The sequence below is a fragment of the Micromys minutus genome (assembly GCF_963924665.1).
Source record: "Micromys minutus genome assembly, chromosome: 19".
NCBI classification, from domain to species: domain Eukaryota; kingdom Metazoa; phylum Chordata; class Mammalia; order Rodentia; family Muridae; genus Micromys; species Micromys minutus.
The window spans coordinates 50,819,287-50,842,698 of NC_137954.1; the positions used below are offsets into that span (position 1 = coordinate 50,819,287).

The 23,412-nt window shown below is 41.4% G+C and overlaps 1 protein-coding gene and 1 pseudogene across 2 annotated transcripts in view; one reads left to right on the top strand and one right to left on the bottom strand.

Annotated features, from left to right (window-relative positions):
* The window catches only part of FBXL17 (F-box and leucine rich repeat protein 17), a 423,066-nt gene that overhangs the window by 305,831 nt on the left and 93,823 nt on the right, over window positions 1-23,412 (bottom strand). The window contains exon 5 of the mRNA XM_080933091.1: window positions 1,427-1,534. Coding sequence (XP_080789217.1) covers window positions 1,427-1,534 — 108 coding nt within the window. The remainder of the gene's footprint in view (window positions 1-1,426; window positions 1,535-23,412) is intronic.
* Window positions 19,728-20,314, top strand: LOC308432965 (protein LSM12-like; annotated as a pseudogene). The gene has a single exon. The product of its transcript is annotated as a protein LSM12-like (transcript).

The following is a 23,412-nucleotide window of genomic DNA, read 5'->3' on the forward strand; positions in this document are numbered from 1 at the left end:
GTGATCTCAAGACTGAGGGAACCATCTATTGCCTTAGTTAAGAAAATGAAAAAAATAATTTGTCCACTTAGTAAGTGGCAGAGCCAAGGACCAAACTGGAGCTGGCAAAAGGAGCTCGGGCACTTCACTGCCGTACCAGCACCGCCGTCTTATACGTAACGCAGAAGCGTGTGTTCTTTTGCCGAGAAGGAGAGATGTTCCTCACTAAGCCGTAGCCTTGAAGAGAGCTGCAATCTCCCCAGTATCTCTCGCTGTGCTGCCAGGCAACTGTTTTGTAGTCACTGCGAGAGAAGGTGAAGGGCGGGGCCAGCCTGCTGCTAAGGCAACACCAGCTCTCCTTTTCTGCGTACAATACCGTGAGTTGAAAGCTAAACAGTGCACAAGTCAGGGGGTACACGGGCTAATTTTATAGTAGCCTGTTTTTCTATCACAAGGATAGAAGAATTAGCCCCTAACTATCTTGGAGCTATGTTACATAGCAGAAATGAAACACCACTGCAGAAAAGCTGATGTGTTCATCACTTCTAAAATGTACATTTTGATTAGTGAACTCTGAGCTAGAAGGCATACAATCTCCAGTTACCTATACATTCAGGTTAGTCATGCTTCACTTTTTAAACAAATGTTCCTAGGGCATGGTAACAGAAAAGCAGCTGGCACTCAATGTACCATTTCCATGCAATGCTTTCAGATAAAACCTAAGTGACAACAGTTTCTTATTTACTTCGTGTATGCGAGTACACTGTCGCTGTCTTCAGACACACCACAAGAGGGCATCAGATCTCATTACAGATGGTCGTGAGCCACCATGTGGGTGCTGGGAATTGAACTTAGGGCCTCTGGAAGATCAGTCAGTGCTCTAAATCGCGGAGCCATCTCTCCAGCCCCCAACGCCAGTGTCTTTAGTGCCCAGTTTTATAAGTGTCAGCAATGAAAATGTAAAGTGCATGATGAATTTTAAAAATGAGAATTCCATGAAGAAAATATAAGTAGCTAGTTTTCTAAAACTGGTTATCAATTACTGTATCAATTACTACCATGCTTCTGTAGTTATCCAACTGTTTTTCATCAATTACATTTGGCAATGCCAGGAATCCAGGCACAACTGAAAACTGCCATAAACCCAGCAGCTCACTTGAGCCTGGCTGATCCATAACCCATGAATGCAAGAGCAGCTGGGCAACAGAAAGTCCTGCTTCAAGACAAACAAGGAGCAAACGCGTACGGCAGGTCTGTGCACACAAGTTCAAGGACTCTCTAAGCTATACATTGAGATCAAGGCCAAAGAGACTGGCTTGGGATACAGACCCATGCTGAAATGCCCTCCTGTAAATGGGAGGAGGGTTAATGGTAGCAATCACCCCATCATGGCCCGTTACCTTCATGAGACTCAGAAGCATCAGGAGAATGGGGCTATGGGACTGACCTTGGTTAGGTGAATGGCTCCTTTGGAAGTAACTGAACAACCCATGAAGCCAACGTACTGCAGTTCTGGGCAGTGCTCAGCAAATGCTTTCACTGACTGATCTGTCACCTAGGGAAAAACAAGAAGAAAGTTACGTTTAGGTGGCATCAGGTGTTGCAGATTCAACCCCTGCAGAAGTCTGCTTCACAGTGGCTCATTGGTCTTTTCCTTTCCAGTGGGTCATTCCAATCAGCACACCAACATGCTACAATAGCACCTGTGTAACTGTGGGACGCAGAATGAATCCTTGCCCTCACATCCTCTATACCCCATGCTGTCATACTTCTTGTCTAAAGACATACTGACAAAAGCTACTCCACTTCCTGTCCTCTGTCCCCGTCTCTCTCTCCTCTTCATGTTTTTATTGACACTATTTATATGCCATAAAATTCACCCTTTAAGAGTTCAGCTTGGTGATTAGGAATATACTTATAAAGCTGGGAAGGATCATTAATACTTAATTCTATATATTCATTCCTCTCCTTAGATTACTGTCCTCAGATGGGAACTCATCTTTCCTGCCTTGAGATTAAGACTTTCACTATACGGATGCTCTTCTGGGTCCCCAAGTTACCAACTACATATCTTGAAACTTAGTTTCTGAATCATGTAAGTCAACTCCCTATGAGAAACTCTTCATAAAAAAAGAGAAAATCTACTGAGGATTTTATCTCTCTAGAGAAACCCAATGCAATGGAGAGGATTACAAACCTGAAAGTGACGAGACCCAGGGATCTATAAGCCCCAAGTGACTCTCACTTCATTCAAAAGTCAGAGGTCTCAGCAAAACAAAAAACTTAGGGTATTGGTTTTAGATGGTAGCTTTGCTTTAAAAATGAAAGGCAGAATGAAACTCCATTTCTGTCACAATTATCTCCAAAACTTTCTCTACATATATAAATTACCAGTTTATAATTTGGTGAAACTTTGCTTTAAGGTCTCAATAGGTATAACAGATGCACATATTTGAACACTTGACCCATAGGGAGTAGCACTATTCAGTGTGGCCTTTCTGGATAGATGTGGCATGTCACTGGGGGTGGGCTTTGAGGGCTCAGATGCTCTATCTGCCTGGATGCTGCCATGACTCCTGACATGATGGTAACAGGCTAACCCTCTGAGACTGTGCCAGCCCCAGTTAGATGGCTTTTGCCTTTATAGGAGTTCCTTTGTCATTGTGCCTCTTCACAGCAAATCCTAAGACAATGGTTTCACAAAGGGCCAACTTAAACCCAAATACAGGCTCCTTATTTATTTCTTCATCCAAACTGAAATCAAACACTTGTGTTAGACTACAACCAGCAATGACACCCACTGTTTTCACATCAGTTTTAGTGTGTGTGACTTTATCTGTATCTTCTTTATGGTTTACAGACAATGGGAAACAGAAGTATGTGGATAGCATTAATTCTTCAACAATCATAGGGACATTTCCCTAAGTAATGAAACCCAAAGCACTGATGTTAGGTCTGATAAAAGATTAATTCTGCCTTCAAAAGTAAAGTATGCCTCAGCATATTAAGAGGAAGGGTGTCACTGATAAATTAAAAATGGACCTATCTCACCCTCAGCTTTCTAAGCATATTATGTTAACATGGACCACATAAGGCACGAAAATCACTGAAAGCATCAATGAAACATAATCTTTAATTAAAAGTCAAAAACTAAAGGCTACAGAGGTTAAGTACATGGTCAGTAAGTTAAATGCCCAACTCACTCTCAGACTAGCATCAAATCTTCAAGAAGGTTGGAAAGGAAGAGAAACTCAAGTGACAATAAAGAACACAGGAGTACTCAGGTCACAAGATCTTGAGCTTTTAGAGAGAAGTAAAGAAAAAGTCAAAATTCTGCTGGTAGGCCTTTCTCTTTCAGCTGGGGGATGGCCGTCAGCTCTGAAACAGTGATCCTACAAACAAGAGTCAGAGTGGCCTGCCACACAAGTGCTGACAAACCCAAGCAGAGATTGCACAAGGCAAGTACTGGTGGGTCTCAGCTTCTCCAGGGCCCTAGCGTCTGAGTACCACAGGGATGACCCATCATCCCTCTGCACACACACACAAAGATGATTTTGGAAAAGTCATTTCTCTGTATTCTATCTTTTTATAATAAAAGAAAACCATGATCCCTATTTCACAGAATAAAATGAAGAACATGAGAGAGTAAAGAATCACGAGAAATCATAATTTCTCAGGTAGTACCACCACCTGGATCATTTTTTTCTGTATTCTGACTCACAGCCAGAACTAAAGAGTCAATGGGTGAAACAATAGTGTGAAAGCAGCAGAACGGAAATGCACTCCTTTGTTCTTCTGCCCGCTCTGAAGATCCCCATCAGAGCCTGGAAGCTCTAGATTACAAGTGCAATTGAGAGGTGGTGGTGGTGACAGAGACAGAGATGAGGAACTGTTGCTTTAACTCTGTGAACACATTGAAACCACAGAGGAACCATGACCTCTCTGGGGAGAGACCTAAGAGCCTTGGAGAATAAGATGTTCAGGTTCTGCTGAACAGGGTCCAGTGGACCTTCAAAAGTCTGGTTTCAGTGTATCATCGTCATCTTAGAACTTGTTCAGACTTCACAACCTGATTCTGCTAACTATATGCCAAATCATACTAGGTGCTTACTCCACTCTCTAGGTGATTGCCAGAACTTGCAGCTTGAGAGAAACTGTCCAGGGGATGTTATCTTCTGGGACTTAGAAGACCAAATACGAAATGGTTATTTCCTAACCCAGATACTATGGCAGCTTTTGGAAATAGCTCACTGAGGTACAATTTGCCACATTTAAAGTACAGCTTTAAATCTCTGGCATGAAAATACTGCAAACTTACTGTTTTCAATGTATAATTCCAAAATGTATCCTTTGAGATGAATACATGCACTTTGTTTAAAAAAAAAAACACAATAGTAAGTACAGCTCAGATGACTTTATCAAGATAATAGCAGTATATAACCAGTCTCCTTTACTCTTTTGCTCCCATATGCAGTCAGCCACTGTTCCAAGCCAACACTCTGGCAAGTAGTGCCAACATGGTTTCTCTCTTTACACCTTTGCCTTCTCTAGAAACCTTGCAACTCCATCATAAGTAGCCCTTTCTGTAACTATTTCCCTAGTAAAACGTTTTTTATCTCTCTTTCTCTCTCTCTCTCTCTCTCTCTCTCTCTCTCTCTCTCTCTCTCTCTCTCTCTCTCTCTCTGTGTGTGTGTGTGTGTGTGTAGTAATTCAGTAAAATTGTTACTGCTAGAAAAGATCCCACTATATAATTACACCTGACCAGTTGGTAAATATTTGAAATCCTTCTAATTTAGGATTTTGAAAGATGCTGCTCCTCACATACAAGTATTTATATGGATGGAATTGTGTTTTATTTATTGTGAGTAAATATCTATGACTAAAGCTGATTTATCATTTAATGAATTAATTGTACCACTAAACTGAAGATTTTACATTCGCCAAATACAAACCATTCCTAAGCTATGCCCTATCTTTTCATTTTCCTAATTTTTAAGTTAAAAAAAAATACATATGGGTTTTTACTGAATAAAGCACATAGGAAATGGAAGTGTCACTGTGTGGCTTTTTCATTAGTTCTTTGAGAATTTCATGAGGTGTTTGATCATGTGTCCCCTGCTCCTCTAGTTCCATAGCTACACAACTTAATGTTCTTTCTCCCCATTACTCTCAGTAACAGTTTGTGGCTCCTTATTTTCAGCTCCGTAGTATTCTTGGAGTTAATACCTATGCCTGGTATGCAGTAAGGATAAGGATTCACTTTCAGTACAAGCATATTCAGTTGTCTGAGCATCCTTTGTTGAAGTCACACAGTCACTGAGGACGTTTCCAGTGTATTGTGGAGAACACAGACTATGGTGCAGAGTGAGAATCAGTGTACAACAGAAACATGACTGGACTATGGAAGAATAAAGTCAGTCTGCAAATCAGATGCTGAGGTTTGAGTCAACGCGCCTGTGAAAACAAGAGAGAAGACACCAAACTCAGCATGATCTGCATAACTTAGGTAGGATGTGATTGGTCTGAACAGATACAAACACATGCAAGGATGCTGGCAGAGTTTCAGTTCAGAACCCTAGAAGGTGTGAGTCTAACTGCTGGCCTTGAAACCAGAAGCACATGGTTAAAGAGCAAAGAAAGACAGTGTTGCTTCCTGAGGACTCTTACTGGGCATACTTAATCAGAAAGCCTTCTGAGGAGGGCTCCTCGTGAGCTCGGGTCTGAACCTGGGGGATGGGGAGTCAGAAGGCAAAACATAAGGAGCTTACATAATCTAGAGGAGTGAGACAATGAACTAGGCAGTGTCAGCAACCCTCCCCTGGCTGGAAGCCAGGTAAAGGCATGCTGCACAGGGCCACTGAGTCTGCCAGTGTGGGCTCAGACTGTGGGTGGCTTCTAAACTTAGAGACTCCATTTCTAGCCACAGCTCACACTCAGCTGCGGTCTGGGATACTCAGAGCCAATGAGTTAAAGATACAGTAGACACAAGCAGCCGCATTTACTAGGCTGACTGTGTGCCGCGCCAAGTTTCCTTTCCGAATCATCTGAGATTCTCAAGAGAGTCTTGTGCAGCTCTGTTGCTCCCCAAGTCAGAAGGCAGTGAAAATAAGCCTAGGGCAAATGACTTCCTCAAAAGACAATGGAACTGCTAGTAGGGACCTAAGTATGCACACCTCTGTGTGTGGGTGCTGAGGATGACACCCAAGATCTCACAACCAGGGTCAGCATCTTACAAAGGAGATCAGCTCTTGCTCCGCATAAAGAATAGGTTTCAACACTATTCTTTTGAGTGCTGAAACTCAGAATCTATTCATATACAAATCAATATGTGATTCCATTTATGGCGTTATAGCTTCATTCGAGAGTAAGAATAAATCCATGGCGTCCCAGCTGCCATCCGCCCTGAAGAGTGTCAGGGATCAAAGCATGGTGAGTTCACATGCTAAGGATATTCAGAGGCTCTAATTATTCTTTGTGTCCCGTGAGAATGGAAGGGATCCTGTGATATTAGCATACTCTAGGAATAACCACATCTTCCCCACATAAGGATGGTGCTTAGTAGAGGGTAGTAGTAGTCTAATTCAGAGGTACGGGAGATGCTGAATATAGCAATAAATTAAAATAAAAAAAAACAGAAAAGGCAGTAACTGGACTCTGAGTAAGGCACTTTTATCTGAAAAGGTTTAGGATTGCAAAGGAGAAAAAAAGTAGGGCAGGAGAGGCTTTTATATAAATGTCCTGATTCTAAATAAAGAGATCCAATTTGTTCTTAGTTAAGACTTGATGACTTGGTGTTTTCTGAAGTCATGGAAGGCAAAGACTCGCTGTTAGCAGTAACACCCAGATAGGTAAGGCTGAGTCACTGAGTTAGGCATTACGGCTGAACCAACTACTACAGAGTATTACCGTCTGAGTCAATGCACATCTGGAAGGGAAACAACCTCAAGTTGCGTTAGTTACTTTTCTCTGGCTTTTGAAAGAAAGAGTTTATTTTGGCTTGTGGTTCCAAAGGCCCATCCAAAGTTTGAGTAACTGCAAGTAGTTCTGTAGTTCATCACAGAAACATGCTTTAATTGTATGAAAGTAAAAGATTCTTTGACTACTCTGTCAAGCATTATTTTATTTTTAAATAGAACATTAAAATTAGATACAATCAGAAAACTCATTTCAAAAAAAAAAAAAAAAAGAAAAGAAAAGGAAAAAAAAAAAGAAAAAAGTCAGGAGCATGACTGTTATATTAATCCTTCATGCAGAGCACTTAAAACCTTGGTTGTTGGGATGTATCATGTGTTGCATGAGGAGACGAGAAATGTGCTCTATAATTGAATTCTGCACCATCCAGCTTCAAACGATGCTTCTCCCTAACACACAAAAGAAAGGAAGAACACAGCAAAGTCTTTGAGTATCTACAGCAGGTTAGAGAGGACACAGGTTAGGGAGGACATGGGTTAGAGAGAACACAGGTTAAAGAGGACTTCTACAAGGATGTTAAAATTTACACAGCAGAAGGCAGGAAGCCGTCAGTAGGTTACTGAGACTTCACTGCTGTCTTTGCTTCTGTTCTTCACAGTGCTCCTACAGTCTGAGTTCTCCCCTGACCTCTGACGCCAAACTTTCCTCTCTGCCCTCGATCACTCTCTAGTCTCCCTGGTCCATGTGTCACTGACAATGTTCTCCAAGGCTTGGCTCTAACTTGTAGCCTTTGTAAACCCTCCTGTCCAATATCCTACTCTTCATTAGCTGACTGTGCACGAAACACATGGAAGCCTTTGCATACAGTAAGTTGGAGAGGCTAGGCAGGGTTTCCCTGTGTAGCCCTGGCTGCCTTCAAATTCACAAAGATCTATCCGATTCTGCATCCTGTGTGCGAGAATTAAAGGAGTGTGCCACCACCACCTGGCTCAAAATGAACGCCTTTTAAATAGTATTATGCTATTAATTTAAAATACTGGCAGTTTACAATAGTTTTATTTATAAAATAAGTACATAAATGAATAGAAACAAACTTATCTCAAAAAGAAATTTAAAATTATATGACTTCAAAGAAATTCCTGGAATCAGACAGCCTAGGTTATAATCCAGGGAACGTAAGGAAGTTATTCAGTACCTGGGAAACCTTGTATAAAGATGAGATGTTCCTAGAGGCCCACAATACATGAAGTGTTCCATAAAGCTTAGCCATTACTTAGAGCAGGTACTCTTCCTCTCCTAGGTCCTGGGAGGTGGTACTTTGAACATTATTGCACAGAGATACCTTATATTCCTCTCACTGTATTCAGGAGAGTACGTGCATATGCAGCTAATCAAAAGCTGCTATAATACCATACCCACTCTCGCCCAAGCTAGTGAACATAGAAATGAGAACTGTTTGTTCCATACTCAGGCTGAAGTTGTATTTACAGGAGTAGAGTGATAAGAATAACATCTGGTTAATAAAGTATCAATACCAACTTTAACTACATAATATGGTGCGGAATTTGTAAGGAGTTCAAGACTGTATGCTCACTGATAGACATTTTAGTGACTTGGTCCACAAATGATTTCTGCCAATGACATTGGAGCACAGCACACTCTCCTGTAGTGACAGCGCTGGAACACCTGTCAGGGTGAAAAAGCCCAGGACAAGGCTACCATCCAGCTTTAAATTTGGTCCCCAGTAGTAAGAGAATGGTAAATCTTATTTGTGAGGGAATTACACAAGGCAGGCTTGCACTGGTGTGTTCATCTCATGTGTATAAGAAGGAATGATCTGAATGTACAGTATTTTGTAACAGCAAAGAGCACACACCAGGAAGGCTCACACGAGCTACCAAGTGTTAAAGAACAGGAGCACAACCTTCAAGAGTCATCTGAGCTAGGAAAATATTTAGATTAGACTTTAATATTTTAGCAGGTAAAACTGCAGCCCACAATGGATAAAGTCTAACCAAGGTATAAAGCCTAATAATCTACGTTTTAATCATAAATGAAAGGCAATAATCACTTGCTTAAAAAACAATACACACAATCTGGTATATGAATACAGAACATTTCTTACATATTCATGTTAACATTCTTTAAACAAAAAAACCCATCATCAAAAACAAAATTTAAATTAGGTTATTCATTTTTCATCATGTCAGACAAATACATTCACAGCTCACTAAAAGTTGTTTCCTACATTTTAAACAGCTTGTAAGATCTCACCTACTTTTAGTAAGATGCTAACAGGGAGAGGCATGAGAGGGCAGCCCTGCCATTTAGCCCAAACCAGTGTGCGGGACACGCCGCCCCTCCACAGGGAAGCCAACTGGAGAAAGGCGAGGGAGAGGTTTTTCATCTGACAAGAGACAGTGCACTGTGCAAATGCCTCACATTTTAAATTAGAGACACAGAGCAAGCAAGGCTCACGACGCCCAGGTCTCTAGGTTGAGAGGCGAAGGTTGACAGCCTCTTCAGCAGACTGCTCCACCAAGTTCAGCTGGGCAGCCCAGTCAGTCTCCCAAAAGCATCAGTGGAAGTAAAGGAATGCACCACCCAGGCAGAGCGGGACTGGAAACACCTGCATGGACACCACACAGACAAACGCATTTACAAATTAGCGCCATAAGAAAAACTGAGGATTTGAGTGTCTGTCTGTCAGACATGATGCTAGGTTATATTCATTTATGTTTATTTATACACAGTGTAAAAGTCTTAGAGTTGTACATATTTTGACTCTGGAGGAGGTTTAGGGACTCCTATGGGGTGTGCAAAGTAAAGAATAAAAGAGACGAATTAGCACATCACAGTGTTCATTCCAATATGCTGTAAGTCACAACATGGCTAATAGTAGCTTATGTGGCCAAAGATATTTACTAAAATATTAAAGTACAAAACTGACGTGTAGATATAAAATTAAAGGATAGACAGTTTGATCACTGCTACCCACACGCAGAAAACAACTGAGGTGGAGTAGTTCCATCTCCTCACAGTGCAGCTAGTGCTGACAGGACTTTCTGATGCCGTCTGATTGGTCCACAGAGCTTGCATGACTGTTTTAATGTCCACTTCCTCTAAACCAAGAGCCCTACACACGAAACTCAAACACTCTACAACTAAGCCAAACACCCAGCCCTTTTCTGACATTTCATTTGAGGCAGAGACGAACCCTGAACTCACTCTAGCTCAGAAATTTCTCCTGCCTCAGCATCAAGTCAGCTTCCAGTGCAAACTGCCTGCAGGAAGGGCATCAGTACTCAGTCACAAAAAACACTTAAAAACAACGAGGGGAAAGTGCGCAGCAGGGTCCAATTCCGTCTCTCCTTGTAACATGAATAATTTCCATCAAAGCTTATAAAAATCACAAAATAAAATGGAAATATCTTTAAAAATTAAGAGATTATTCAGCCTCAGCCTCTAAAATAATAGATAAAAAGCAGCACCATATTATTATCTGGTCTCTTTTTCTACCAAAAAAGAGGGGGGGGGGTAAAAAAGGAGCTTTTTAAATAAACTATGAAGAAAGAACATTTTATAAAGCAATGCTCATGAACTCTGAGTATTGTGCATCAGGCCCAAAAGCTACTTTTAAGTCTGCTTTTAGTTTATATATTTTGAAAACCCTTTAAAGTTTCTCTTTAAAATAAATGAATAAAAACAATGCTATGCTGAATTTAATTTGTTAGCTTAAAAATATGAATGCTTGTGGATGTACTGCAAAGCAGTCATGTAGTCAGCAGCTCCGTTGAACAGAGACAGTTAACTGTGGAGCACACTCCAGGCCTGCTGGGACCACACCCTCCCTCAGACATGGTGACAGCGTGCTTGTATTGCACAGCCACTCACTTGTGCCCAGTCTCAGGATAACACACATCCGACTCCCCTAGACCTGTTGACACCCGCTTTTAGTGACCTAATAAGGAAGCTAGATTCTCTATTAGCCTGCCTTCTAGAGGGGAGCAGCTCTAAATCCCTTCCACAGTTATCTCTGAGGGGCCACCTCATTCCTGCTCAAGGCCCTCTTTTGGTCGCTGCCCCTACAGGCTGTTTGCTCTGACTCTGGAATACCCAAGTCTGCCACTCAAGCTACTCAGTGTCTTCTCCTGCCTCAGCTATGCCAAGGTCATGGTGATGTCCTTCAGCAATCACAGCTTTTCCATGCCTGAAGGCTGCCTGCTCTGGTCCACACCTGAAGTCCAAATCCAAGGTCTACCTGGGGACTACCTCTCACAGACGCTCACAGACGTCTGTCTCAAACACAAAGTTTTGGGAGTTTTTTTTTTTTTGTTTTTTTGTTTTTCCTTGTTTGTTTTCTAAGTACAAAATTAAAACTCAAGAGAAGGAATTGAACACAAGGGCCAAGAAAAGGGATGTCATACAACTTACACATTTCCCAGTACACACACACACACACACACACACACACACACACAATCTTTCTCGCCTTTTGTTTTCAAGATGCATACCTAGACTAGAAACTAGCAAATACTATACACAAGGCCCAAAGAGAGGGGACTCCAAGGCCCATAGAGAGGGGCTCCAGTTGCCATGTCCAAAGGCTTACATTTCCAGCCTGTTGCATGAATTACAAGTGAATCAACGAATGCATGCCTTGACCATGATGAGAACCCTGGTCCCCTTCCTGCCTCCACCAACAACTACAACAGCTTCCTCTGCCATGAACTCCCACAATGAAAATTGTGGGAAGGAAAATCTCCTTCCCACAAGCACTTACACCCACAGGGTACAGCACTGCTCAGCCCTCATCAGGAGAGCTTCCAGAGACCTACAACTCGACAATATGCAATGAGAGATTTGGACCACTTAGTCTTAAGGGAATGTCTTGGTCAAACCTCTCCAGTCAAGACTCAGAGAGCCTATGTGGGAAAGGAGGTAGAGAGGTTATAAAAGCCAATGGTAATATACAGTTCCAGGGAAAGAGTGTATTCCAAATACGACAGGACCAGTGCACATATGACCTCACTGACTCAAGGCCTGCACGGGTTCAAACTAGATAGGCTGCCAGCACGAGAGGTGAAGAAGACGTGAGTCTATCTGTGCTCACTGGTGTGCTCAACTGTACCTCTCAACCACAGGCCCTGACTGAGGAACAACATCCAGCCAGAGAACTAGCAGCAGCCTCTGTGGTGCCTTGCAGGATGGCTAGGAAGACAACAGATACCAACACCTGTATAACACAGGCACTGCCGTTACCTAGCAACAACTGTAAAGCACCCTGTACATAAAATACTCAGAAAACAAGTATAGGCATACTTGAAGAAATGGACAATGATGTCGGCAAAGCAATTAACAGAAGAAGCAAATGGAAACATTAGACTATAAAAGAATAATCAATAACCAAAATCAAGTTACTGGTCATTTTAAACCAGTGGTTCTAAACCTTCCTAAAGCTGTAACTCTTTAATACAATTCCTCATGTTATGTGAGACCCTCAACCATAAAATTATTTTGTTGCTATTTCGTAAGTGTAATGTGTTACTGTTATGAATCATAATGTAAATATCTGTGTTTTCTGATGGTCTTAGGTGATCTCTGTTAAAGTGTCATTATCGCCCCCAGAGGGGTCATGACCCACAGGTGGAGAACCATGAACAGAACAATGAAAGCAAGAGAGGAAAAAAGTAAACTTTAAGATAAAACAACAGCAAATACCCATCTGCAAAACAGTGAAAACCAAACCCAAACATATCCCTAGATACACCTAGATACACATGGTGCTGTATCAGGAGCCATGGTCCTATCATGAGACTTTAGAGTGAATACAGGAACTAAAGTGATATTCAAAGAAACAGAAGAAATTCCCCCTGGTTTCATAAATGATGTGAACCTACAAATTTAAGGTCAGTAAAGCTTCCAAAAGAGAGACTCACAGAAATACAGGGTGAGATATCACGTAATGAATTCCTAAAGAGTCAACCCAAACATCCTGAAAGCTGGAAAACCTCTTGCAAATGAAAAGACATCTTTATCAGCATCAGGAGAGTAGGCCAAAGCTTTTAACGTATTAAAGCAATTTAAATTTTCAAGCCAAAATTCTAAATCTAGCAAAAATACATTTCAGGAATGTTTATTGATGAAGAAAACGTAGAATTTCTTAGCCAGCCAGCCAAACTGCCAAAAAAGACTAACATATCTCTTAAAGCAGGAAAGAACAAAAGAAGCTCTGAAGCTCTGAGAATGCGGGGGGGGGGGGGGGGGGGGGGAAGCCTACTCTCCACCCCCATCTTCAGGTTTCCTAAACACACTTCAACATTCAACAAGTAAGAAAAACAAAGCCAACTTGGATGGCAGCTACATATCCCTTTCCTATTTCCTTCCTGGTTTACACCAGCAGATGGCCGCACACTACATCAATGGGACATCCCTTACCCTGCTACAGCTTACAGCTTATGAGAGGGATTTAGTACCTTCTGCAGTCAGGACAGGTAAAGGAGGAGCCAAGAGGACAATGGGCTGGTACACTTCTGCACATCACTTTTAATCAGAGAGTGACAAATGCTTATAAAGAAAGTTCTTTCTTATGATCTGGCCAAGCACAATCCAGTACTGCTCCATTATGTGCCAACATGTTAATGCATAAAAACGCAGCTGCGATCAGTGTTACATACCTCACCATTGATAGGACCTGACCTTACACAGAGAAAGACAGAGAGATCTGCACCTGTACTAAGGAGTAGTAAGGACTTGGGCCTCAGTGCATATTCCAAGATTCCAAACGAGATTCCATGAGGACAGTATAATTCCAAGAACAAGATACATGTGCCCTTAGTTTCATGAATATGCTATCAGGAGCCTGCAGTCCACCATTAGACATGGTTTACTAATAAAATACAAACGCAGAGAAATAGTGTTCTTCCAACCACAGGTGCACAGCAGTGAAGGAATGCACTGTGCAGCTGTTAGGCATGGGCTGCACTTCCTTGCTATGTTGACAAAGCATGTTTTTGGTATGTAAGCAAGAAGCAACTTTATTATTTTTTTAAGAACTATTTCATATCCAAGAGCCCATATAAATCTCTTCAAAGTTTTTTTTTTTTTTTTTAATGGTTTAAAAGCCAGGGAATTTAGATGTTTCAGCACCATTAATGCTAACCTTGGCACTGTGGCTGCTACCAATCAATGTTTTTCCTCTTAGAAAGAATGCATAATTTGATGAATGCTATTGCAAATTACACACTAGAAAGCTAATTTTTCATCTGAATGGGGCCAATGTCTCTTGGCAGGCTTGTGACCAGCACAATGTAACTGCACATCCTTAGACACAGTCAGGCACGTTGAGAAGAGCATTCCAAAGAGCAACTCTCCTTTTAGGTCAATAATTGTCAGTTAATGACCGACTGGCTCTAACCATTGCTCTCCTGACCTTTACATCACGTTCTGAAATACCAGACAATAAATAACAATTAATGATGACCTGTTCTGAAGGGTGGTTCTCAGTGACCATCTTTGCTTGCTGAAAGCTGAACTCTTTTGTGTTTACAGAATCACCCAGTCAATGGCTGATTTTTGCTTGTTTTCTCCCTGCAGCTGGTGGTGTTTGATCATTAAAATGGAAATAAGGGAGGAGGGTGAGGAGATTGAAAATCACAGATAAGCTCCCCTGGCAGTAAACAGTATAAAATACCAGTGAGACAGCACCAGGGCAGATAACAGGCAACTAAAAGGGACAAGATGAAAGCTAAAGGCCATCACTGTCATTTCCTAAGGCCCTCACAAAGCTCAGTGGCGATGTCTCCACATAAAAATTCATCTGTTTAATTTCCTTCTGATTTATACAATAGATATATTTTTGATATGTTGTTTGAAACTTTCATTTTTCACTTACAATATCTCAGACTCTTTCACAGTAGCATACATAATTTATCATATTTACTTAAAAGCTACACAATACTTGAACACAAAAATTGAAAATGTATTTAATTACTCCTATGGGGAGGCATATCTCAGTCATGTAGTGTTTGTATTGTTTAGTTTGCTTTTATATTTATTGCAAGAAATGTATCTGTGGACGGATGACCCCATATACATCTTTTGAAAAACAATACCAGGTTACTTTGACTCTAGTCTGCATTCTGACTCCTATAAAAGGACACTAGTGACAGATTTTTATTAAGTTATATTCCAGAAAGACTGGAGTGACTGAGCCCAGACACTGGAGAAATTCCTTGGCATTGCCCAAAACTATGTGAAGGGAAATATATATCAAAAATTCTCAAACATGAGGCTGTTTCATTACTGATAACAGAGTAAAACTCTAATGCCCGTCCTAAAAAAACCATATTTTTGAAATTACTCTGATTTTCCTAGTAGTTACCACAGAAAAACTAAGTCTGGTTGATTAAGTGTGGGGCCTGGCACACAACAGCAAGAAACTTGACACCTGTCTCTCCAGTGAGTGAATCAAGCAGCAGACTAGTGGGCTGAGCTGCTGCACAGACTGAATTATTCTGACAAACTCGAATGCTGCTTTTCAAAAGTCACAAGATTCTTGAAATTGAGCCAAAAGAAGCTGGCAACAGCACAGGCAAGCAAGTCACACAACATGAGCACAGCACAAAGTCGGACTCCTACAGGTGCCTACAACCACACTCACAAACAATCGTCTCTCGTCTTCCTAATATACATATCTCCACGTTCTAGAAACTTCTGTAAAGCTGAACAACTCTATCAATACCCTTTTTATGTTCTATAAGCTTTTATTCCTTACATATTTGTATTGCGAACCCTCCTTACTTTCTATCTTTCTGTCTGACATATGTGGATAAGATGTAAATACAATTTCATAAATTTGAACCACTCCCAATACATTACACAGTGACTTAATTACTAGCTTTGTTAAAGTATATTTTTAAAAGTTGCAATGAATGACTACATAACCTTGTATGTCTTTGGACACATCTAGAGTATCCTCTACAAATGATGCACAAGTGCATGTACCTGCACAGTGGGATGCACCTGCACATTGGGATGCACCTGCACATTGGGATGCACAAGTGTATGCACCTACACAGTGGGATGCACCTGCACGGTGGGATGCACCTGCACAGTGGGATGCACCTGCACATTGGGATTCACCTGCACAGTGGGATGCACCTGCACATTGGGATGCACCTGCACAGTGGGATGCACCTGCACAGTGGGATGCACCTGCACAGTGGGATTCACCTGCACAGTGGGATGCTGAGTGAAGTGGAAAGGAGAAAGAGGACAAGCTGTGAGAACAGACTGTCAGGGACACTTAGACAGCAATGTGGCAGTAGTACTATCTTCTAGTTTCCTCCTCCATAAGGCTAAACTCTCCTCCATAAGATTCCTTCACTCTTTGTTGTTGGGTGGAGATTTCTATGGTTTTAAGTATAAAACTGGCTTTGGAAGAATGTGCTTGAAGTTTGAAGCAAGTAAACTACAGTTAATACACGTACCAACATATGACTACAGACTATCCAGACTGCAAAAATCAAAGTAGCAATAGGTTTGTTAAAATACAATACTAGGATATTAAGAAAAAATCCTCAAAAATCAAAATACTGAAAGATTGCTATTGTCTAGTTTCTGCTAAAGTAAGACATGAAGTCAATAAAGACCTCAAGTACAAACCATGATATACTTAGTGTGAATGCAGCAGCCAACTGTTTTCTGAGAGTTGAGAATGTGCAGACACACACTCAGGGATTGAGTAGTCCTTTAATACCACTTTCACACTTAAATATTTAAGTAATACTACCACACAGGGAAGGACCTGATGCATACGTAAGACTTTGTCTGGCTTTAATTCAAAGGGTAAAGGTCACCTACACCACTCTAGAGGAGAGAGTTTTAAAGACATAAAGTGATCTTGATGTCAGAAAGCCAAGAACTATTTTGTCATCAGAGAACTCATAAACTATCATTGTGCATGACAGATCTGGACTGAGGCAGGACAGAAGCCAAGTTAAAATGAAAGGCTCTCACTCTAGGGTCTGGTTGAGCTGTCATTGGCTGAGCCAAAAGATCCGGCAGAGTTAAGAAAACATCCTGTAAAGAGCCTTGACAGAAAACCCAGGATAGCAAAAACTATTCTCAACAATAAAAGAACTTCTGGGGTGAATCACCATCCCTGACCTCAAGCTGTATTACAAAGTAATAGTGATAAAAACCGTATGGTATTGGTAAAGAAGAAAGGAAGGTAGATCAATAGAATAGAACTGAAGACCCAGAAATAAGCCCACACACCTATGGTTGCTTGATCTTTGACAAAGGAGCTAAAACTATGGGGGGGGGGGGTAGCATTTTCAACAAATGGTGCTAGTCAAACTGGCGATCAGCATGTAGAAGAATGCAAATTAACCCATTCTTATTGCCCTATACAAAGTTCAAATCCAAGTGGACCAAAGGCCTCCACATAAAACCAGATACACTCAAACTACTAGAAAAGAAAGTTGGGAAGAGCCTCGAACACATGAACACAGGGGGAAATTTCCTGAACAGAACACCAGTGACTTACGTGATAAGATCAAGAATCTACAAATGAAATCTCATAAAATTGCAAAGCTTCTGTAAGGCAAAGAACCTTGTCATTAGGACAAAACATCAACTAATAGATTGGGAAAAGATCTTTACCAATCCTACATCTGGTAGAAAGCTAATATCCAACATATACAAAGAACTAATACATTGTTTTTGTTTCTTCATCAATTGCTACATGTCTGTAGATTCAAAATAAATTCATAAAAAGAAAAATTCAAGTGCTTTTGCAAGTTTCAGCTCCATCCTAGAATTCTTCAGCACTGGGGGGGGGGGGGGGGTGTCTCCGCCCATGCTCTGCTCCAGGTGGTGAAGTAACCACAGCTAAGACTCCTCATGTGTGACACACGCCAGTCTATCTCCACATGCTGAACTGCTCTGCTCTGATTGGAAACCCCCATCTTCAACCCCCAAATACTGTAAATCCTTCCAAGGGTTTTATAAATGGCACTTCTAAAGTCTGTTTCTAGCTAGACAGCCTCAGACAAATCATGTAGGAAACAGAGCATTTAACAGATAGTATTACAAACATTTTAAAGTTTCTACCTAGCTGTTAGTGAGAAATAGTAAATACTGTCCCTTCAGTAGATGCTTTGCCACAGGGCCTTTAGCTTCAGAATGCCTGAGGAATGCTTAAACATCCTCATCTGAAACTCTAAAATATGAAATATTCCAAAACCTGACACTAGGAGATTAAAGGTGCCCAACTTCTAAGACAATGGGTCCCAAGGTGATGGAGCAAGGAACCACGAGAAGCTGGCCAGCAAAACTCTATGATGAGTATGCAGAAATACTAAAAAAAAAAAAAAAAAAAAAAAAAAGCTTGAAATACTGGCTTCTATGTTATTCTTCTACATAGCCTAACATGTTACACTTAGACAAACCATTTTACCTATACAGGTCTATTTTCATATATAAAATTATACTCCTAGATTCCAACCTACCCAGGTATAAGAGTCTCTGGCTCAAAGTCCAAGTCTCGGAGATAAGCTGAGCAGGGTTTGGTTTCCATATCATGTAACACATGACTGCAGAACCTTTATCTGTGCCCCACTATAACACTCAAAAAAAAAAAAAGTGTCAGCACATGAAGAAGCTTTGTTCTGATGTGAGAGGAAAGCTGGAGTTAAACGTACAACTACTGATGAATGAGTTTCCTTCCTATCTGCAGAACAGCTCTAACTTGCAAGACCCTGAGCCAAGCAGGTCCGGAGAAAACAGTCAAGAGCAATAATACCCAAATGACACCAAGGAATCAAATGCTCCCTCACTGGAATTAGGTGAGCAAAGCCCAGAGTCAAGCTTCAGGAATGCTTGGGTTCCTGCAGGTACTGAGCAATAACTTCTGTGTGGGTCATTTACATATCTCATCCCCTGACAGAATCATGACTTTGCTGCAAGCAAGGATTATTGTCTCGTTTACATTTATATCCCCAGCCAAAACTAGCACACATTCATTTAATATTAGGCAAATTAATTGTGATGCCTTCTCAAGAAACTGGTGCTTATCTTGACATTCAAGCAAAGCATCAATTTGAGTTAAAGTCAAAATATTTATCATTAGGCAAATTTGGTTTTTCTTTATATTTAGCTTTCATTTTATTAAGACTGTGCTCACATAGTTTGATCATTAAGTAACTCCAGGAGATTTGTTTAAGCACACAGCAGACTAGTCTCCCCCCATCCTCCCACCATTTATATCCCCTCCCAGAGATAAACAAACACTTTCAGTTCCATCCAAAGATTTTTCTACAATACTCTTCCATGCTTCCAAATGCCATGCCTACATTGACCATTTACAATGTAAAAATTGAGTTATTTTCCATATATGACAATGAAACTTGAGCTCTGGTTGTTCCACTTGCTAAAGCAGACCTGGATGGCAAAGGACACATGCTGTTTTGAAGGAATATAAATGACCCTACAGACACTGGGACTGGAGCACTGGTGGCCTTGCTGTTTCTTGTTTGATGTTTACCAATGGACTGGACTGAGAATGAGGATTGGAATCACCCCCAAAGAGCTATTTCTAAACAGGTCTGGAAAGGTCCACTCACCCATATGCTAACATCCTTTCTTCCCCACTACCTCTGGTGGACGCTGGGCCAGAGAGAAGGTTGAACCCTTATTAAAGTAGGTTGTGAAACACATGCCTACAGAAATCTTGAGAGATGGTATTTAGAAGTCAGATGTTAAAAACATTCAGATCGGCCCGTCTTTCGCCCGCTGCTGCCGCCACCGCCGGCCGCGGCTGCTCTCCCAAGATGGCGGCTCCTCCGGGCGAGTACTTCAGCGTTGGGAGCCAGGTGTCATGCCGGACGTGCCAGGAGCAGGGGCTGCAAGGCGAGGTGGTAGCCTTCGATTACCAGTCCAAAATGCTGGCTCTAAAATGTCCCTCTTCCAGTGGAAAGCCCAACCATGCAGACATCTTGCTTATAAACTTACAGTATGTTTCAGAAGTGGAAATAATTAATGATCGAACAGAAACCCCTCCTCCCCTAGCTTCACTCAGTGTTAGTAAGCTTGCCAGTAAAGCACGGACAGAGAAGGAGGAGAAGCTGAGCCGGCCTATGCAATCAGTGCTGGCGTCTCCCTGGAAGGCCAGCAGCTCTTCCAGACCATTCACAAGACCATTAAAGACTGTAAATGGCAAGAAGAAAACATTGTAGTCATGGAAGAAGTTGGTATTACACCCCCATATCAAGTGGAAAATTGTAAAGGCAAAGAGGGGAGTGCACTGAGCCATGTACGCAAAATAGTTGAAAAACATTTTAGAGACGTGGAAAGCCAAAAGATACTGCAGCGTTCACAAGCCCAACAACCACAGAAGGAAGCTGTCCTGTCATCCTGAGTCCTCAAACATGGGGACTCTTGTAGCATCCAGCCACAGAGATGGTGGTGGTGGCTTCGGCGGAGGCAGGCCGGGGGAGGGAAGGGATCCTGTATTTCTTGCTGACTCTTAGGGTCAGTGTTTCAAAAAAAAAAAAAAAAAAAAAAAAAAAAAACTAGACTTGAACAAACACCCAACAAAAAAGAATAAGAGAATAATTTAAACGCTGAATCATTACTTGACTAGCAGACCGGCCCACCATGTCCTTCACAGTCATCTTGTTAGTTTTATTTTTGCAAATTCCTTTTCGTTCTGCCCTTCACCTGTGACTTTCCTTCCCTAGTCTGTTTCTGCCATTCTGATGTTGTAAGTAAGTGGATATACTTGCCTTCTGAATGATTGAAAGAAACTTCTCTACATCTTTTCTTCCAAAATAAAAGTAACAAGCTGACTGTGATTCTGAAGTTGAGACCAGAGAGAACAGAAGACAGAGGGTCTCACTTTGAATTTTTCATTTTTTTCTTTGACTTTTTTTTTCTTTTTTTTGCACAGGGCATGGCTTGAATTAGTTTTATTTTTCTTAACTTTAAATATATATATGGAAATATATATTAAAATGTTCTCTAAGTATTTTCTGCTTCTTGCAGGTCTCTTTTTACTAGATCATGGCCACTCTTCCCACCTTATCCCTCTGAAAACAAAAATGTATTGTTCTTTCTACCACCCAGAGCCCGACGATTAACTTGACTTAGTTCGCAGCGAGGATCTCCTACAGCCCTGCAGAGCCAGTGTGCAGACGGGATCTGGCCTTGAGGGTCCCGATGGCTTTCTGGTCTTTAACTGTATGTAACTCTCACATTCGGTCCCAACCTCAGGACTCCCTCTGCCTTTGTTTTCATGGTACTAGATGAAGTCTGAGCACCCTCCACTCGGGAGTCAGCCCTCCCCCTCCCCCTCCCCCGTGCCTCTGCAGGAAGAACTCACTTGCATGGCACATCTCATCTCTTCCTTTGGGCTGATTTTCTCTTCTAAGAAACCTGGACTCCAACTACTCTAGTCTTTCTTAAATCTATGTCCAGAGCCTCTAGCCCAGGAACAAGCTTGAATAACCTCTAGTTTCTCTTCTGCCATCCTCCTGCTCTTCTGTCCCTCCTGAAATCTTACAAGCTAATGACAGTTTGTATGTGCTCAGCCAATGGGCAGAAACCTGGAAAGAATTTCTGAACTTTAGCCCACCCACCGGTTTGCCTGGTTTGACTAACCTGTTGAGAGCTGAAACTGGTACTTGTTGGCCCTGCACCTCCAGGGTAGTCTCATGGGGCAGAATGCCACCACCTGAATATCAGGCACTGAGTGGGACATGGTGATGCTCATGTGACTGGCTAGAGCTTTGGGATAGGGTGGGGCTAATTTTTTTTTTTTTTTTTTTTTTTTTTGGGCCATGATCTCTTTTTCCTTTTTTTTAATTAAATAAATGGATCAAAATTAAATAATTCAAGTCCTGCCTCCAAAATGGAAAAACCTTTTTTTAGTATTGTTTAGCAAAAACAATAAAACCCAAATTTTTTTAACCATCAAAAAAAAAAAAAACATTCAGATCATAACATTGCCTAGAGACACAAAGTTTAGATGATGATAATCACTATCATTAACTGAAGACATTATTTAGTTGGGACTTTGTCAGGTAATATTCATGTCAGATCCCGTCAGGAATACATTTAATTCACCAGAGAGCAACTGAAGACGTTAATCTATTCCCAGAGGTGCCACTTGGCAAAACCAAGATTCAACCCAAGAAATTCTAATAATGCCTGCCACGACCAATTGAATATATTAAAATGTCCACATGTGCTGGAGAGGTAGCAGAGAGGGTTACATCTGGATCCACCGGCAGCAGAAAGAGAATGCCACACTGGGTGTGACTTGAGCATCTGAGACCTCAAAGCCCACCCCCAACGACACACTTCCTCCAACAAGGTAACGCCTACCTCAGTAAGGCCACACCTCCTAATAGTCTCACTCCTTATGGGCCTGAAGGCAGGGCTAGGAGAGCCATTTTCATTCAAGCTCCCACATTTGTCTGGGAGCCTATATAGGTATAGGAAAGCTAACATAGTCTGCCAGTATACATTCCTGAAGTGATAGCACACTGGATTTAAAAGAAATTCTACTGCTATAAACTAAATACCAGCAAACAATAAAGGCCTAAATATAATAAAAAATGATAGGTAATATTCAGAACCCATATATGTCCAAGTTGTTTAGATTTCATAAGGAGAGTATTTGCACACACCCTACAATTTGACAGATTCCTGTTGCTACTGGTTGCTCTGATATCGGCAGAATTTAAATCTGAGAAAAAGAAAACCATCAATACAGCTTTCCAAACACCAAGGGTCAGAAAACTAAGAGAACTGACCCAAGAGAGCATCATGGATAAACAAGTCTATTAAAATGCCTAATGTTCAACATTACATTTTAGATCAGAGATTCAGTATGTGCTTCTCTATACAAGATCTCCAATTCAGTACTCAAAAAAATAAATAAATAAAAATAAAAACACAATAAAGGACATGGAAAAGCAAAAAGTTAACAGGAACAAAACTGGTATATGTTGGGGTCAGGGCGCTGGGTCCTTCTTTGTGCAGAAGTGTGTTTGTGTCTCCCGAGGATGAGCAACAAGTGGACCCACCATCACCGCAGCACTAAAGTGTCCAGCAAAGGTCCAACATCAGTATGAAACTGCTTCAGGCATCTGATGGAGTGAAGGTGGATTCCATAGGAAACCAGCAGACAGTGATCCACAGATAGACACACAGTGACCACAGGTTGGTCTTTAGCCCCTTCCAACTCACACTGCCATACAGAGTAGCTATACCATGGGAATCAGAATTGATCTAGAAATCAACTATGAAAAACATCTACTCATCAAAAACAATTTTAAACCTAAACATGTAACACTGGCATCCCCTTCTGGCAGAAACGTGGAAAGGGCAGAAGACAGTAAAGCATGCCAGGAAATGTCAGCTTTACAGGGAAGAAAAAGGCAAGGTGTCTTCTATGAGCATATTTCACCAGACAACTATTCCAATCTGTCGCACAAAGCAAGAAAGTACTTT